The 18,629-nt window shown below is 45.6% G+C and overlaps 1 protein-coding gene across 6 annotated transcripts in view; it reads left to right on the forward strand.

Moving 5' to 3' along the window:
* Positions 1 to 18,629, forward strand: part of ARHGEF9 (Cdc42 guanine nucleotide exchange factor 9) — a 215,639-nt gene that overhangs the window by 36,183 nt on the left and 160,827 nt on the right. For all 6 annotated transcript variants that reach the window (XM_051630749.1, XM_051630753.1, XM_051630748.1 and 3 more), the window contains exons 2-4: positions 1,640 to 4,364; positions 11,951 to 12,098; positions 14,665 to 14,774. In XM_051630749.1, the coding sequence (XP_051486709.1) occupies positions 1,707 to 4,364; positions 11,951 to 12,098; positions 14,665 to 14,774 (2,916 nt within the window). In that variant the 5' untranslated portion in view covers positions 1,640 to 1,706. The remainder of the gene's footprint in view (positions 1 to 1,639; positions 4,365 to 11,950; positions 12,099 to 14,664; positions 14,775 to 18,629) is intronic.

Below are 18,629 nucleotides of genomic sequence, written 5' to 3' on the forward strand. Positions count from 1 at the left end.
TCATTATCTAGATCAACTTTAACGGGCAATAAGTCAAAGTAATTTTCACCAACTCAAGTCTCCATATCTTCTTACTGACCTACGAGCTTTATAATTTTACTTTTTTCCCCTGTCCTGTTAGTTGAGGGGGAGTGATAGTGTGGTGGGGTGGACATCTGGCAGCTGGCCACAGTCAATTCACCACAGCAGCAAACATTTATTTTTTGCTATGCTAAGTACCACTGGTGCCAAAAATGCTTGGCAAAACCCGTGTCATGGCTGTAGCAAAAGCCAGATGACTGTTGTTCCTACAAAAGCAGGATAGTAGTTGCTAAGGTTTTTTACCTCAGTTGTCTATGCTCTGGTTCCTTGGTGCCTCTGACATCTGTGGAAGTCCCTCAGTTTATTGCTTACTGAAAACAGATGTGCTAGCAAGATAGAAACAGAGGCTCATTAGACTGGATGCAAGGGTGAGCCTTTCCTTGTCCATGAGGTATCCAGGGCAATAGCTGCTCCATTAATAACCTTCGTTTTAATAGAAATAGTGTAACTTTTTTTTAATAGCTATGGGACTCAGACTATGGGTTCATAGAGGAGTAAGAGTAAAATGGACAAAAGCAGAAGTGAACTTCATCCCTTTGTGTTCGAGTGCTGCAGTGTGGCTGCCTGCTCTCCAGCTGGGGAGAGCTGTTAAACCCACTGTTAAACCCATGTCTCTGGGGCTGTACCCATTCTTGTTCCTGCTCTTGCTTCCCTCTTTCTAAAGGTAGGATTGGGAATTCAGGGAATTTAATTCTGTTTTGTGCCTGGCATGTAGTTCTGCAGGTCACACAGGTAGACAGCAAACCTGGAACCACCTTAGGAAGCTGTAGCAGTGAGGCAGGGCAGATGCACACGTGTGGAAGGGGAGCTTTAGGGTATGAGCATGAGTTCAGACATTTTCCCACAGAGAGTTTGGAGTGGTTTCCATTACTGGTGCATATGGCATATTGGTAGTTTTAATCCTGTTCAGTTAGGGTGAAACTCACTTGAGGGGAACACGTTTTCTGTAGCATTGAGTGGTGGCCAAGCAGCTTTCATTTGGCAGACCAGTTCCAGCTTGGGATTCCTGTGCTGTTGCCGTAGCTATAGTAGGAAAAACCTGGCTTTGGATATTCCATGAGTTTTCTGATGTTGTAGTATTTCAGAATTGCACTGGTTCCAGGAAAAGGCTCATCCTGAGTTTTCTCTGGATGCCTGCCTGAAGGGACTGAAATTGTTGGGAATTCTTTGCTGGTTCCTGGCAGGTGGGGCTGGTGAAGATGACAGTGACATGTGCAGGGACACTTTACTGTAATTTTCTCTTTCCCTCTGTCATGTACTCTGACGTATTCAGAGTCCTAGTGACTTGCAAACCTAAGATGTGATTTATGGTATTCTGCATGTACTTTGTGGTAACTTTATTAACGCAGGAAGTTTATTTGTGGTCACTAAATCTTCAGTAATTTAAATTGGATTTAAGTTGCTTTAAAATACAGATGGTTTGGGAGCAAAATTTCAGCCTCACTGAAATCAATGGTAAAACCACCACTGGGATAAGATTTGACCTGTGCTGCTTTGAATGTGTCTTCTAAAAAGCTTTCTGCTCCTAATTGCATTCCTTTGTTCTTTTTTCCTCAAGTCTTGTGAAGAAAACAACCTGCAGACAATGCATCTGTGACCCCTGGTACCAGTGGTGAGCTGGGGCGATGGAAGTTACAGAGGGCTGCCACCACACCGGTCCCCTGACAGCTCCAAATGGATACACAAACAGGATTTTCCAAGCAAACATGGAAGCAGGGAGTACGGACATGTTGGAGGTCTGCGGTGCTGAGCACTGCACCTCCAGAGATGCAATCCGAAATGAACAGGAGGAAGCACCCAGGTATAAGAAGATGACCAAGGGCAACCGGATCTGGAATTTTGTTAGACGAAGGAAAGGCCTCTCTGCAAGTAAAGAAAGACCCCAGTCCATGATCCTGCTGGGAGTTACCTCGGAGGTGTCAGAGTTAAAAAAACCATCCTTCATGGACAGAGTAAGGCCGTTAAAGAAGGGAAGAACATCCAGGATGCCTAAGAATGTGGATTTGAGACCATCTGGAGTCCAGGTTGCTTCTTGTGACCCTGAGGAGGACCATCATGCCAGTGGGCAAAGAGCTGTCTACAGGGTTAAAAAACTGGGTGACAGTCGGAGGCCCTCCCGCCACTCCTATGCGGGGTACATCGATGATTTGGATTCTTCTTTTGAGGACATAGAGCTGAATATCAGCATTCCTGAAATGGATGCCAGTGAAAGTAAATGTCTCAGGGATATCAGTGTCAGGTTACACAGTGAAGATAATGATAGTAACTTCCACAAAATACCAGCTAGAAAGAGTGAGTCTTTGAATTTTGAAAACTTGAAGAGTCCTGCAGTTACAGAAGGGGACAGTCAAAAGAGGTGTACTGTGCTCCCACAGGAGAGCAGAAGAGGAAGAAGCTCTGATGTCTGGAGCTATCTGAAAGGAATTTCATTAACTAGCAAAGATAATTCAAAGCTTCCAGACCAAAGGACTGAAACCAGTTTCCAGAACTTAGAAAATATAAACGATTCTGCTTCTTATTTTGACTTTGATATGAGATGTGAGGAGAATCTCAGCCAGCGGAAAAAATCAAATGGTGCAACCAAAGCCACTCACTTTGGGGGTGTTGTGAAGTTCTTCACCAGTATGGCTGAGGCAGCTCGGAGGCTGCGAGGCTCCTCAAGGGCATTTTCACCTGATGAGAAAAGGCCTCAGCGGAGTTTCCGAAGCTGGAGGCAGGATGTTCCTTCCCACAAAGAGGGCTTGGTTATTGAGAACGAGAGCGCAAGGGCCTTCTGCACGGTGGGAGCGTGTCTGCAGTCCCCAGATTCAGGCACATGGGACAATCTGAGCTTTGAGAGTTTGGTGGGGAAGGAGCCCGCACAGCATTACAAAACCACAGAAGTGTCTCAAGACATTGGTTCCTCTGCCCTGAGCAATGAGAATGACAGATTAAATGAAACATCACATTCTCCCTTTGGGCCAGCCACATCCCACCCGCCAGAGCTTGCAGATGACTCTTTCACTGATCTAAATACTAAAGACCCCTCTGAGGATCTGATAAATTTTCCACAGACAACTCTGACTGAACAAATTCAGGACTCAGACAGTACTCTAGAGAAGACACGGGTTGTAGGCAAGGATGTGCCATGTTTTCAAGATATTCTTGTGAATAATCTGGACACTGTGGATCTGAGCCATTCTCCAGCTGCAGATGGTGACTGTTCTGCACTGACTGAGGCACTGATCCACCTTCCACAGACAACCCTGACTAAAATTGATATCAAGGACATGGTTTGTGCTCCAGCAGTTGCTGAAGAGTTGGATCCATCTCCAGAAGTGGCTCAGGAGCTTTCAAAGACAGAACTGGATGTGCAGGACTTGAGAAATCCTGAGCTGCCTTTGCAAGACTTGTCTAGAGGTGAGCTGGGGATTCAAGACTCAGGCAGTACTCCAGAGAGGGGACAGATTGTGGGCATGGATGTGCCATGTTCTCAAGATCTTCCTGTGAATAATCTGGATGCTGAGAACCTAGGCTGTTCTCTAGCTGCAGATGGTGACTTGCCTGCAGTGGCTGAGGCTCTGATCCATCTTCCACAGACAACCCTGACTAAAATTGATATCAAGGACATGGTTTGTGCTCCAGCAGTTGCTAAAGAGTTGGATCCATCTCCAGAAGTGGCTCAGGAGCTTTCAAAGACAGAACTGGATGTGCAGGACTTGAGAAATCCTGAGCTGCCTTTGCAAGACTTGTCTAGAGGTGAGCTGGGGATTCAGGACTTGGGCAGTACTCCAGAGAAGAGACAGGTCTTGGGCATAGATGTGCCATGTTCTCAACATCTTCCTGTGAATAATCTGGATACTGGTGACTTGAGCTGTTCTCTGGCTGCAGACGGTGACTGTTTTGCGGTGACTGAGGCTCTGATCCATCTTCCACAGATCACCTTGAGTAGAGAGATTCAAGACACTGACAGTACTCTGGAGAAGAGACAGGTCGTGGGCAGGGATGTGCCATGTTCTCAAGATCTTCCTGTGAATAATACGGATGCTGCAGACCTGGGCTGTTCTCCAGTTGCTGATGTTGACTTTTCTGTAGTGACTTTTGTAAAACATGCAACAGTTAAAGGGCAGGTTGTGGAGCAGACCGACTGCCGCATTAAGCAACGCGGAGTCCCCTCGTTTGTAGAGCAAGACTCGGCAGAGGTAACGGATGGGCTGGACCAGTTTGACTGTAACGACCAGTGCCGGCCCTTCCAAGTGCATGTCTCCAGAATTGTCTCCTCTGGAAGGCTCAAAAATGGAAAGGTAAGAGTAAATTTTCCTATAATGTTTTCAATAAGACCATACTGTTACCTGTATTATGAAGATGGTTTGTGTTTGAAAAGTTTTCTATCTCCCTCTCTGGGATTTTCAGTTCAGTAGATCTTCATGTGAATGATGGGAGCAGACACAGCTTTTGTATCAGTCCAGAGGAGTCAGTTAACTGGCATATCCCTAAGCTACTGGTATAAACCTCCAGAGCTTCTGCTCCTATGAACCTCTGGGCCGTTTGTTCATATCAGAGCCTCTAGAAGAAGGCTGTAGGAGAAGTTTGTGTTTCTAGACGCTACCTTGAATTTTTTTCCTCTCTGCATTCAGTTCATTTGAACTAAAAGCTTACAGAAAGGGTATTTTTAACAAATTCAGAGTTTTGAAGTGCGCTAGGGACAAAGAACATTCAGCAGTTGTGTTATGGCCCTTGTGTTTTCTTGCCTAAAAAACCAGTAGGGGGTGATGGTAGCTGATTTTTAGTAGGTGCTGGTGGTCATAACACAGCATCTAGAATACCAGTTTGAGTCCTGGCATACACTGCAAGAACAGAAAAAAAAAATAAAATTAAAAAAAAAAAGCCCATGTCTTGTAGAGTTAATGCCAGTTGTGGAACTGGTGCAGGTTTGTGGACAAACCATGGTAGGACCCAGAGTGAAGCCCAGCTCTTTTCTTCTGGGTCCCTGTTGATATGATGAGGCTGAAATGATTTTTTTTTTTGAAGTGCCAGGTAGGGAAATTCAGTCAATTAATGAAGAAACTTTCTCCTTTCCTATTGGACTTGGAGAGACCGGTGATGTGCAGAGGTGATGACATTGTTCTCTGTTGGAAAAGGGGTCACTGTAACTTCTGAGCCAAGAGGGGAAGTGTTTGAAAATTGGCAGCAGATTAGAAATGCTGGGGGGAAAAAAATCTGAACTTCTGACTCCCAGCTCAAATGGGCAGTACCATTGTTAGTTATTCCTGGATTTGTTTTTCTACAAAAAAAATAAGACAGCTCACTTGGCAATTCCAGGCACTACTGATTAAGTGGGGTGAATAGTGGTTACTCACTTCTTGTGGTCTCTAGAAGAAATGTTTTTAGGAGGAGCTTGAATGAGAGGGCTGTGGTTTGATATCCCTCCACAGAGGCCAAGCTGGAAGTATTCTGGGCAGGGGCAAGATAACAGAGGCATGAAAGGATTGAGTGGAGCAGAGGAAAATAGTGGCACTCTTTTCAGAGCAGCCGCATCTTTGCTAGCTGAGGCCAATAGCTACATTCCCAACCACAGAGCTCCTGGGACAAAACCTGAGCTATTTCCCAGGTCAGCTGTGTGAGCAGGGGATGTGGCAAGTCCCAGCTCAGCTGCTGCAGCTTACAAACATGACCAAGAAGCTTAAATATGGTGCTTGAGATAACTGGACAGGAAACCTCCCCCAAGTTCCGTTGAGTGAGGCAATAGCCGAATGACCTCCAGACTGCTGGGGCATCCGGCTTTGCTGAAGGCCTGTGGCCTTCCTAGGCAGAAGCAGCAGCAGAATGGAAGGGAAAGTGTTTGTAAACACCCTCTGCATCCCAGAAACTTGGACTAGGGATTTAGAAATGCACAGTCATCTGGTGGCAGCGTCAAACCCAGAGCAGTCAAGAGTGAGGCTAAAGAAGGGATACTCTTGGGTAAGAATGGACCTAGAGAGTCTGCCAGCAGCTCCAGTAACAAATGTCCTGAGATACCCGAGGGATTTACTTGCCTATCTCTCATCAGGGAGTGGTACTCAGAAACGTTTTACCAAAAATAAACACACAGGAGGAATAACTTCAGCCTGAGCATGACAGTAGCAGCAGACTCTGGCCTCTTATTGTTTTAGGGCTAAATCCAAATCCTTGCTGGCACCTGTTACTTGGGCCAGTTGTTGGCCCTTCTGCCTCCACTCCAGGCTGCTCTGCATTAATTGAAGGATTTGTATTTCAAGTGAAATGCTCAACCACAAGTAGGGAGAAGGTGCTGCCAGGACAGGGTGGCTTGGCTTTGTCAGCTGCTATAAGCAAGCGGTTGGCAGTTTTTTTCAAGTGTGCTAGCAGTGCAGAGCAGGAATAGCTCAAGCAACTGAAATATGTCATGGAGGTTTTCTTAGGTTTTGGACAGTTGCCAACTATAAAAGCTCCCATTTTTCATGTCCCCACTGAAGTGAATTATCCTCATCCTACCTCTAAAAACACCACGGCATCCCAACAGAGAGAGTTCTGCCGCAGGGCCCCAGGAGTTTTATTTGACCACTTCCTGTAGCTTGAGATGGTGCTTGAGTGGAAAGGAGCTTTGATACCACATTCACTAGTTTGTGGTTCTGGCATTTCCATTGGGTTTCTAACCACCTGATGGATCTTTGGGTAGGTTGTGGGGAATTTGATACCTCCTTTGGGAATTACAAGAGGAAAAGTTGCAAAATAGGCACCTGACTTCATATTTCAGGCATAATTTTAGTTATTTTATGTCCTAGCAGCTTGATTTAGGCTTCTTGCTGGCACAGGGGTCCTCCCTGCTCATCTTAGGGGCACTCAGAGGCACTAGGCACTGCAGAGCAGTTTGCCTTGTTTCACTCTGGCAGGGAAGGAGCAGGAGGGTTTCACTGCAGTCTTTCTATGCCCTCTGCTGGCTTACTGGTGAAATAAGAGAGTATTTTTATGGAACAGAAAACTTTTATCTTTTCCCCTAGGGTTTATCTCCAAAAAGTGTACACACTGCAACTTGCTGCTGGCTGTTGTGGCTGCACGCAGACACCAGTTGGGTTTGTGGTGCCATTTTCTGGGGGAATTATGGTTGCCAGAAGTGTGAAAATGTGATCTGTAGAGGCTTGTCAGCCCTGGGCAGAAGGTGTCTGTCCTTACGATGAAGGTGCCAGCCTGACCCAGGATGCCACAGGTTTCCCAGCTAGTTTGGTTTCAGAGGCTTCTTAGGGGACTGTCTTGCTCAAACTTAGTTCTCGGCATCACAGCAGATAGTTGCAGATGAGCAGCTCTCAAGTGTGTTCCTCTGAGTCCTGTACCTGGGAGCCAGCCTGTCCAGGTGCCATCAAGGCACGTCCCTGTTTCAGAGCATGATAATGCTGTGAGTGGCCCACTCCGACGGTGTGGGATTGGGGCTTTCATGATGTTAATCAGGTTTTGGTAGTTCTCTGCAGTACCTGCATGCTGTGTTGCTCTGTGTGGGAAAATCAGAGCCTCTCCCTGTGTGGTGGGTCTGGCTGGAAGCACAGGATTACTGATTTGCCTGAGTCTGTGCATGCCAGGGGATGCGTTTGTAGATCTGTGGTCTGATAGCTGGGGCACAGCTCAGATCCTCCCACAGGTTTGGGGTTTTACTTTAGTGCAGCAGCTGCATGAACATACATGACATGAACATTTCATGACAGGAACATACAGCAACTTTCTCTTTCTGTGATGAGAAATTGCAAATGATGTACAACAAGTTCTCCTAGTGGCCTTTAGCTTGAGATTGTTTAATTGTCTCTCTGGTAGAGAGCAGCTGTAGAAATGGAAGTGCTGAGTTGTCTTTTTCCTCTCTGCTCTGTTCAACAACACTAACCATGAACTGGTAGTTTTGAGAGTTGATCTTCAGAGCTCTCTTCATCTCCTGGTTATTGGCAGTAAACTGGGTTAAGTCTCAGCCCACTGCTGGTAGTTGTGCTTACAAAAGATTTTTCACAGTCCTTCCAGATTAAGAAATAGAACTTTACTTTCTCAATCCTGCTGTTGCCAAGAGAACACTCTACTCTGAGTAGAGTGTAGAGAGGTGTGATTTAGTTGCAGAATGAAGTTTCTATGTATTTGTAGCTTTTAATATGGTTATGTCTGACAATCATCTTATTTTTAGAGGAGACAAAACCTCTAAATCCTATATCCAAGCTGTTCAGATTTTTGTATTTTGATAACCACAAGGTGCTAGCAAAATCTGCAGTGAAAGCCTGTATTTAGTGCTATCTATAGTGTGGGAGAGGTTTTTTTGGAAACATATTTTTAGTGTTGTCAGGGAAGGGCAGGCTGAGTTTGCAAAGTTAATGGGCTTTACATGTGTATATATAACCAGCCACTGAACACAGGGATAATCCAGATTTCCACATGTGTTCTTAAAATACTTGAGTTTTGCCTTCATCTAGTTCCTAGCCTCAGAGTTACAACAGGCCACCTCCTGCCATCCTTGGTGCCATCAGAGTGGTGATATGAATGGGGACCTCTAGGCATTGCTGGCCTATATGCTGAAGGGATTGTTTGTCCCAAACTTCACATAGTGGCAGGTTTTCCTTGGCTTTTACCTCCTCCCAGCTGCAAACCAGTCAAGAGAAGCGTTACTGGGTCACTGGACATGGTGCTGGGAGCAGCCTTAATTCATCCACAGACTCTCATACCATGCCTTTGGGATTATTATAGCCTGTCTGCTTTGTTCTTCATCTGTAAATAATGATAATGGCACATAATTGAAAACTGAGGCTGCTGGAGTCTGGGGGACAAATACACTAAACCACACAAGGCACCCAGTTATTAGCAGCGCCATGAAGTATGACAAATCTGTCTCTAACTGAGGCTAGAAGCTTCCCAGTGAGAAGCATCTCCAGTTTTCTTCTGCTGACCTTTGTAAACAGATTTTTTTGCTGATTTCTTGACTCGGAGATTATACACCAGACTTGCATGGTGTCGCCTGTCACAGAGAATAAAATGAAAAGTAGGAGTTTGAATTGTGGCTTTTTCTTAAGAAAATTCAATTCTGCAAAAAAATCGCTGCACAAGTTGTCTCTTTAGGATCTTTTTCTTCTGAAATAGAATCATAAAAGTTGGAGTCACCCAAAAGTGAGAGAACCTCCAACACTTTTCTCCAGTGAGCTGTAAATGCTAGTTCATTCTTTGAATTAATGTTACCAAACTTTAAGGTGTATAACTGGGGCATTTAACTGCTTCATGGGTGCGTCAATCAATTGCAAGTATCTGAATGTTTCAAGTAATATTTTGTAGGCTAGTGATGTAGTGGAGGTGTCTTTTCAGCAGTTAGCAGTCAGCTTCCAGAGAAACTAGTGTGGCAATTTCTGCTTTCCTCTGTGACTCTTTAAGGACAGAGAATTGTTCTACTCTTGCTAAAAACACACTCAGAGAATGAGGTCTCTATTTTATTTTCAGTTCTGTGGTTTGCCCCATCCTTGCATTTGGACCACCTGAAACCTGGCAAGGGCTGTAACTGGAGTTCTCCCTGGAGATGAGGTTGACCTGGTTTGAGAGGACCAGGACAAAATTGTCTATAGCCATACTGACCTGAGAGGTTCTGGCCCCACGGCTGCTACTGACCTGTTGATGTGGCAGTTATAATGGGGAGAGTACATGGACATATGGGGAGGAGAGAATGGATCAGGCGACCCAAATGAACCAAGCACAGTGCTCCTGCCCATGGGGCTCAGAATAAAATAGCTCCTCAAAGAGCCCTCTCCTGGTCTCTGTGGATTGGAGTCTGTTTGTTGGTCATCGCTCTGGCATATCTTGCATCCTGTTTTCTTGCTGGAGAGGAACATCATTCGCTGAGGCAGGTCGCCTTCTCCTGTCTCCCCAAGTAGGACCAGCTTGGCTGCTCCAAAGCTGTTACGGTCTGCCACCAAGACCCTGAACTCAGGCACCCCCATCTGCTACTGAGTCCATTTGGGACTTTTTGGGTTGGGAAGTAATTACCAACTGACCTGTTACCTCGTTATTGGCTAAAACTGTGACAGAGCCATGCTAGAATAACCGGATAAAACCCCAAACCAATTGTGGTGGTAGGTGCTACATACAGTGGAGAGGGTGTGCTGTTGGTGGCCCCCTGTGACAGATATTCAGGGGAAGGTGCAGATCATCCCTGCTCATTGTGCCCAGCTGGGGGTGTGTGTGTGCACTGAGTGCTTTGGGGCTCTGTTCTGGTCCGGATGACTCCAGCAACACAGCAATAATAGCAATGCTCTTACATTTATTCCCCTTCCATCTTCATAGACCGTCTGTAGGCTTCTGTTTATGGAATTGGAAAAGACCTTGTATGACCTCTGGAAATACCTGGAAGGGAGTGTTTTGTTAAGATTTTTGGGAATTAGGAAAATGACATCCTGTTAGTATTTGAATTCACTTTTACATGAATCTTGTTATCAGAACTGTTGAGTTTTACGGGAATTGTTTTTGTTGGGTATCCCAACTTTATTCTAAGAACTTGTAACTTTTATTTTTGTAAGAGTATAGGTTGATTCTATTATTAAGCTGTTGGATGAGCACACACATAGACTGTTCTCCTGAACCTCATCATTACAAACTTGTTGTTCAACTCCATGACTATGTCTTTTAAGTGCTGGAGATCTTCCTGAAAAATTAACTTATTCCATTTTCTGCTCCTCATACATAGAATCATAGGGGTTGGAAGGGACATCTGAAGATCAAGTCCAACCTTTCTGCTACAGCAGGAACAACTAGGGCAGATCACACAGGAACATCTATTGAGCACGGCTATATATACGGAGACCAGTGGTGACTGATAGCTGTAATCTGAAAAAAAAATCCAGAAATAAACAGTCTCCTGTTTCCTGTAGGGCCACCAAAGGATGCATCTCCTGCTGGGAGTTCAGGACTGCCAGTTGAAGCAGACCTCCCAGCTGCCCCTCCTCCCTTTGCTTTGAATGCACTGTTTGCTCTTAATGACCCTAATCAATCGCACTGGAAGAGGGTGGGGCCATCCCACACCCATGGGTGTGGCAGCCCATTTAAGCCCTTCCCTGGGTGCTTAGTTCTTCCTGGAGCAAAACAGGAGTGCTGGTCTCCAGCTCAGCCACATCTCAGCCTTTGCCTGGCTATGGGCCCTGCTGGGCTAGACACCGACCTGGGGCCTGATTTCCTGGCTTGATTTTGGAGCTGCCTCACCACCACAGACCTGCCTAAGGATCATGGGGGCTTTGTCTGACCCTGAGATGTAAACTGACTCACTTGCTTTACCCTGGACCTGCCTCATGACCATGAATGTGCCTAATGATCTGAAGTGTAGCTGTCACTGGCTGCCATCTCCATACCTGGTCTGGTCCCTTGCTTGGGCACTGTGACATGGAGCTGGTGGGTGAGGCCCCATCCTGCCAACCAGCTTATCTCTTTAGCTGCTGGTTTGCTGTCCCTTAGAAAGCAACCAACCTTTGCTGCACACTGTGAAGCCAACTTGAACTTAGTACCTAGGTCTTTGGCACCAGCTAATTCACTCCCTGTGTGTGCTCCTGTTGGGAGCTGGTAATGCGAGAGTTGAGAGAATGCTGCGTGGAAAGCAGACGTCTGCATCCTGTGCTGCACTCAGAAATGCCTTGGAGGCTAAGCATCCCTAAGCACTGTGAGCTGGTTTCAGGGAATGGACCCCACACAGTGGGAGTTGGGCACTTCAACTCTAGGGCCAACAAGTCTTAAATCTTGCAGTAAAAAAAGAATGAAGCAGGTGCGGATTTCAGTGAGAAGGTCTAAGGTGTGTTGCACTGTCTCAAAAACTATATGTATTAGTATGTGTTCTGTGATTGCTTTGTCTGAGGTTTCACGCGTACTGGTAAAATTAATTCTCTGCCCCTTTTCTTGCCAGCCGATGTCTCATCCCTCTCAACCATCCCCACAAGCACCACCCTTCAAAGTCCTCGTGGAGAGGTGTCGCTCCGAACCCCTCTCGCAGAGCACCCCAATGGGGCTGGACCAGCTGGGAGGCCGCATGCAGCACTTGCTCAGAAGACGTGGTGAGTAGCTTTGTGTTGTTTTTTTTTTTTTTCTCCCAGGTTGGGTTTTTGGTCTCACCCACCCTGCAGGGCAAGCCAGGGGCAGTAGGGGTTAAAAAGTCAGAAATGTGGCTTGCACCCGTGCTTGTTACAACCCTGGGGCCAGGTGAGGGAGCTCTGATAGCCACATACTAAGGAGTTTCTTGTGAGCTACCAATATTTTTTTGTATACAGTGTATTTATGAAATCAGGCTGTTTTATCTCTTTAACGTCTGTAAGGTAGTCCCTATAATTTGGTTACAAGAAGGTGAGCACATAGGCGCATGAGGTGTAAAAGCTGTTCAACTTCAGTGTGAGTTTTCATGTGGTAGTTTCCTCTTGGCTTTCTGTCCTGTGACCAGCCTCTGTTGTGAGTACTTGCCATTTGGAGGTGGCAAGTGGTGATGGATAATGAGATCAGTATCCATCAACTCTGTTTTTTGTTTGGAAAGACAGCAAGAAATGAAGTTTTTTCTCCTGTGCTTGAGTACTCTTTCTGATCAAGAAGAGAGAATCTCATGAGCCAAAGACTGTATTGAGCTATCCTCTGCTTTTATCCTGCTCAGAACAGCACTAGAGGAAGCACTACAGAATGTATTTGCTGGCAGGGTCTTGTTTTGGCAGGTATGTAGGCTGGTGGTTAAAGAGATGACATCATTTTTCGAACCTCTAATTAAAGAGATTGATAATTAGAGTACAGAAATCATTTCCTGAAGGGATGCTGCTAACACCAAGAATCCTGTGATTTAGCAATGGGCAAGCAGGGCAGTGCTGCCAGACTGTGCTGGCATCGCTTGGGAGCACGCGGGGGATCCAAGCAGTTGATGGATGGTGGCAGCACATCAGGGTTAAGAAGAGCTAGGAAGGAAAAGGCAAAGTGGCTGCCCCTTTAATTGAGGGCTCTTCTGTCGGGGTGCACACATTTCCAACACATGGGAAGTAACACATGCATCTCCCAATGTGAGCATTACTGTGTTTGCAGGTTGCTCCTGAGTGCTACTGTATCAGCACGTTGCCTCTGGAGACTGGCAGCAGCCTCTTGCTATAATCAGCACTCGTGCTGCAGCTTGATTTTCTGTGAGTCTAGAAAGTGAAAGGCATGTTGCTAAAAATAACAGCAGGCTGCCTGCGTCAGCATCGGCATTAGGAAATGGGTCTCAGTGCAATCTCTCTCCCAGCAACGCTGGAAGAAAATCAGGATTGCTGCCCACCCAGCCATGCCAGGGCTGCAGCAGGGTCCCAGCTCTGCTGCGCTCTGTGCCGCTGTCCTGGCCAGAGCAGAATCCCCACCTGTGTGTTTTGGGGGCAGGAAGCATGTCTCTGTGTTTTACCCTGTAGGGTAAAGGTGACCTGATCCCAGGAGCTGGGGTGTGGATCTTCGCTCTCCCAAAGTGGGGGTCATTTACCCTTTGTTACCTGGTTTCAAACCCCTCTGGACTGACACAGTCTGAAACCTCTGCCTGTGTTAGAGGTGTGTCAGGAAAAAGAAAATTAGAATCATGCATCTTTTAGGGAAGAATTCCAGAATGTGGCTGTTTTCTGTAGATGCCTTTTTTCCGTGAAGGGGATGACAGACCTCCAAGGGATGGGAACACTGGTGGGGTATGTACATACACAGGTATATGTGTGCTGCCTGGACCATGTGCACCTGCTGACAGGAGCCTGTGCTGGTCCTTCCTCCCAGTGGTGGTTGCTCCAGGCTAGGAGACATGAAGAGTCTGACAGAAAAAAGGATTTAAATCTAACGTTGCCAGATGTGGGAGGGAAAAACCCTGGTCTCACACAGAATAGCAGCTTCACCCAAAAAATAGAGGGGTAGGATGGGGAGCTGAAAATTTGGGTTGATTAGTAAAGCAGAGCTTAATTTTGCAAGGTGAGTAGCCAGCTCTCCTCCACCACTTGCCTCTCTTTGCAAGCTGTTTTGTGCTGGGGTATGTACCAGCCTCATACAGCACATGCCCTTTTTACAACCACTACAGTGATAGGACAGGATGGAGGGACGGTTTCTCTGAAAAACAGCTTTTATGAATTTCTGCATTTTTGTTTTCTGCATAAATTCAAGGAGCTGTTTTTTTCAAGGCATTGAATTGTGTGGACCACAAGGACTGAACCTGGGATTTGTGCAGGTCCAAACTGCAGAGGTGCTGTTAGCAGTTACGACCCAACAAGCTCTAGCATTTTTAATACTGCTGCATGCATATGAGGCTCTTGTGCTGCCTGGTGCTCCTGGGAGAGCATTCTGGCTTCACACCTGGCTCACCTGACCCCACCTGGTTACACCATCTCTGAGTTTAGCTCTCAGCTCTTGGTGCCTGCCTTTTGTAGTATCCAAGCTGCGCTATTTTTCTTGCATCCCAAGAGCACTGAATAAAGCACCTAAATATAGGCCCTGCTGTCTTTTTCTAAAGAAGAGGTTGAATGAGTCTCTTGCAAACAATTTTGTTTCTTTCATTTAAAAAAACAGCCTCCGCCCCCAGCCTGAGCTAAGCAGAGCATTTATCTTTTGTCATTCCTTTTTTTTTTTTTCCTGTGGATTTTATCCTGGCAGCTGAGAATGAAGAGGCTTCAAAGACTCTGAAGGTGCGCGGGAACTGCAGGAACGGTGGACGTCGATGGAACCTCTTCAAGCCTGGAGCTGAGAAGCTGCAAATCAGTAGGGTAAGGTGGCGTTTGAAATATGCCTCTGCCTTCTTCAGGGGTGGTGTTTGCCTGCTGCACGTTTAGCCTTGGAAACTAACCATATGTTTTGCTAACAGCTTCCTGAATTTGTGGTTCTATCAGCCACAGATGGGGATTTTTTTATTATTACAGTTATTTTGTAGAAATAAAAGAGTAGGTGCTTTATCCTTATTCTCCAGATTAGTTTCCCTTCACTATATATCAGAGGCTTTATGATCTGACAGAGGCATTGGGCCTCCCATGTCTTTGGCTGAGTGTTCCCTGCAGATGGAGAGAACTGTGACGTTTTGAATTGCCTATAAATTTGCTCTGTGGTTTTGATTATTTTGCTTTATTTTTTTCTTCCTTTTTTAACCATGTGTCCTTTGGGTTTGGTGCTGCTACTAGCACTGTCTTAGTGACAAACTCATGTCACTAATTCTTTTCTAACATATTTCACAAGTATAGGCATAATCTACTTTGTTCTTTTTTTGTGAATGATTCTTCTAGTGTGGAAAGTAAAAGTTTTTGTGGACCTGGGAATGTTCATGGCTTTCTCTGGCAAAAACCGAGAAAAGATGGTAAAAATTGTATCATTTGTCCAATGTGTTTCCTTGCCTACATGGGGATTGTTTTTCATCTATGCTGTGACATGCGTCTGAAGTGTGGAGACCTTGATTATTGCATGGTCTTGTTTTGGTTTTGTATTATTTTTGAGTCTGGTTTCACTGCTATCCAGCATATGAGACTCTGGATTGTCCAAAACCCAGTAGATTTGCTAGCTGGCAACTAATGTCATGCAAAGAGAGTTTTCTAGGGAATAGGGCAGAAGAGGCTTAGCCCTTGTTGTTCATCTAGGGCAGACAAAGGATGAGCTGAGAGCCAGGAATTTCCCTGCTGGAATCAAGAGGGGGAACTAACCTTCTGAAGTTGTGTCTCTGGCTCTTTCCCTTCCCACTACTGTCCTTCCTTATCAGTTCCTTATGGTATTAATTTTCCCTTTGATATCTGATTAACTGCCTTCTTGAAATGTGATTTCCAGGGAGGACCTGGCCTCTAGGTCTGTTTTTCCATCAGAGTAGCAGTCAGTTGGCAGTAAGTGAGACAGACTCCTCCAGCCTGCTTGCATTGGGTGTTGGCTTCCAGGGAACATGTGCAGGTTCAAACCACTGGTGTTACAGTCACTTATGCCTTTCTGGAATGCCATCTTGTCTCACTTCTGTTTCCTCCTCTGATGTTTTGGGGCTGAGATACAAGTCAGGGGATAGATAAGGGAGTCCAGCCCTCTCTTTTCTTGCTCTTCCCTTTGGGTCCTACCTTGATTCCCAGGCGTAAACTGCTTTTTTCAACTCAGGCAGGTTGTTTTGGTTGGAGGTGTACTGAACAGCTGATCTCCTGGAAGATAAAATGATCCCATAGATCTGTTTGTCCTCAGGGCCAGAATAAAGGCAGGCAATTGCAGAGCTGCTGTCAGAGCAGTGAAGTTTCCTGTGGTACAGTATGGAAGCCCTTCCTAGGAGTATCATCAGGTGTGTTATTCATATAAACCATTTCCATGCTCAGGATCTGGTGCTGACCAGTGCATGGATGTGTTTGATAAATCAAACACTTTCTTAGTCTTTTAAGTGGAGTCATGTGTGTTGCAGCTTCCATAGATATCCTTCAGGCCTGAGTGGAAACCAAGGTGCTATTCTGTTTTGACACAGTATTGCTACTCAACACACAAGAAACAAAATGGTGTGTCCGGAGTCGTCTCAATGACACCAGACCTGTTTCTGATTGCAAATAGGACCTGGCATTAGAGCACCCTTACAAAGGCAGCAGAAAATTGAAACTTGGACAAACCAAACATACTGCTGAAGTTTGGGGCGGGTTAGTTAAGAGTCTTTGCTTCTCCAATGGTGGTATCTAGGAAGGGTGTGTGACTGGAAAGGGAAGTGACTTCATGAGCAGAGACCTGTGGGTGGTGTTTGGCTCAGGCATAGGTGTGCCAAGGACCAGTCTATCACTGGGCAGAGAATTGGTTTTGGGTGCTGATCGAGATGCCTTTGGAGACTTGGTCAGTGCTGCCACTAGGCAGCTTGTTGCTCAGCCTGAATTATGGTGAACAGGCAGGTGTGAAACCTGTGCTGGGGTTTATAAATAAGAGCTTCTGTATAAAGTGCTGTAAGAGTAGGGTATATAAATGTGGCTCACAATGACAGTGCTGGAAAATTAATCTGTTGCCGCTGCCCCAAGCTGAGTGAAGATCTACAGGTCTGTAAATCAACTCTTTGCTAGCAAGATGTGTCTTTTTTGGCAAGATTTATAAATTTGAGGTAGGATTTGTAGGCTTGGGTATCTCTTGTCAGGTGCATTCATTGACAGCTGACGACCAGTCGGGTGGCAGAGCTAGCACAGAAAGGAGTGATTTATACTTCCAAACCAGAGGCCCGGCTTCTGCAGAAACTATGCCTGATTTCTGTCTTGAATGGGAACATATGAGGTGGAAAGAAAGCAAGAGGAGACTGAAGAAGCGTTGGGCTTCTCTTAGAGGCATTGGTGTCATCTTGGCATTTAGACAGGTGTTGGAGATCGTGCAAAAAGAGCATTTGTATCACCTGTCAGGCAAAAATGTGGAGCTGTTGATGAGCAGCTGCCTTGTGAAACTTTAGAGGCTACTTATTCTTTGCTCTGTGCAATTTGCAGATTTGGGAAAAAAACCCAGCACATTCTCATTGCCTTCCCTTCCTCTCTCTTTTTTAATTTTTTTATTTTTATAGAGTTTCAGGTGTGATTTAGAAATGGCATCTCTTAGTTACCTGTTGACCCAGGAGTCTGGGCTGAAAGGCTGATTGTAAGCCCAAGCAGGAGTCCCCCTCGTCAATACCACTGTTTGCGACTGTTGTTTGTAGCAGTGTCCATGATTTTGCAGCTGGCAGAAGTTAGTGGTGGTAGCAGGAAAGGAGAGAAGAGCAAGTGTCTAATCCTGTGCTCCAGCTCATCTTCATCCTAGCAGTGCACATGTCACTGCACAAACCTGTGTTTTTTCTTACTGCTCCTGGCTCTCCTCTCCTGTCAGCCATGCCCAAGCTGTCCTAACAAGTCAGTTTCTGCAAGTCTGGGCACAAGCTTTAGAAAGTTCTTATGGAGTAGGTAAGGTTTCTTGTTCCCACTTAATAGGTGGGAATTAGAGAACTGAAGGACTAAAGGGTGGTACATGTTGAGTCATGCAATATTTTTATATTTCTCTCCTAATTTCAAGAAGCAGGAAAAGTTGTTTTTTAAAAGCTTTCAGTATTTGTGTGTATATATATATATTTATTTTTTTTTTTCAGAAATACGCTTCTCAGCCTGGAGAAAACTGAGTTTAAACAATTTATGTGCAAAGCATTTTGTTTTAGTGCTTAGGTCACTTGGAGCTTTTTGCTTTTGCAGGAACAGTTTGACAGTCTAGACCAACTTTCAGGCAACCTCAGGGTGCCCTAAACTGCAGACTTTGCTGCAGCAAACAGCTGAACTGCCGACGTGTAACCCAAGAGGCTGCCCCCTAGCTCTGACGGGGCCCTTGGCATCTATCATGTCTCTGTCATTTGCCCTTGGGCAGGTCATGCCAGCTCGTACCTGGCTGATCAGAGGCAATTTCAGCCCATCCTAAAGTTGGAACCACCTTCTCAGTTTCTGGAGGCATGTGTGATTTGGTTCTCTCTATCTTAGCTGTGACTAGAGATTTAATTTTCAGCCTTTAACTTGTCAAAGATGGCTGCAAACATGCCTGTTCTTTGCCTCTTTTCCCCCTTCCTGTTTTATATGCTCTTGTACCAGGGACTGAAGCACAAATTTATATGCTGGAGGAAACCACTGTCTAATTAGTTA

This window comes from Apus apus, chromosome 12, assembly GCF_020740795.1.
Source record: "Apus apus isolate bApuApu2 chromosome 12, bApuApu2.pri.cur, whole genome shotgun sequence".
Classification (NCBI taxonomy): Eukaryota; Metazoa; Chordata; class Aves; order Apodiformes; family Apodidae; genus Apus; species Apus apus.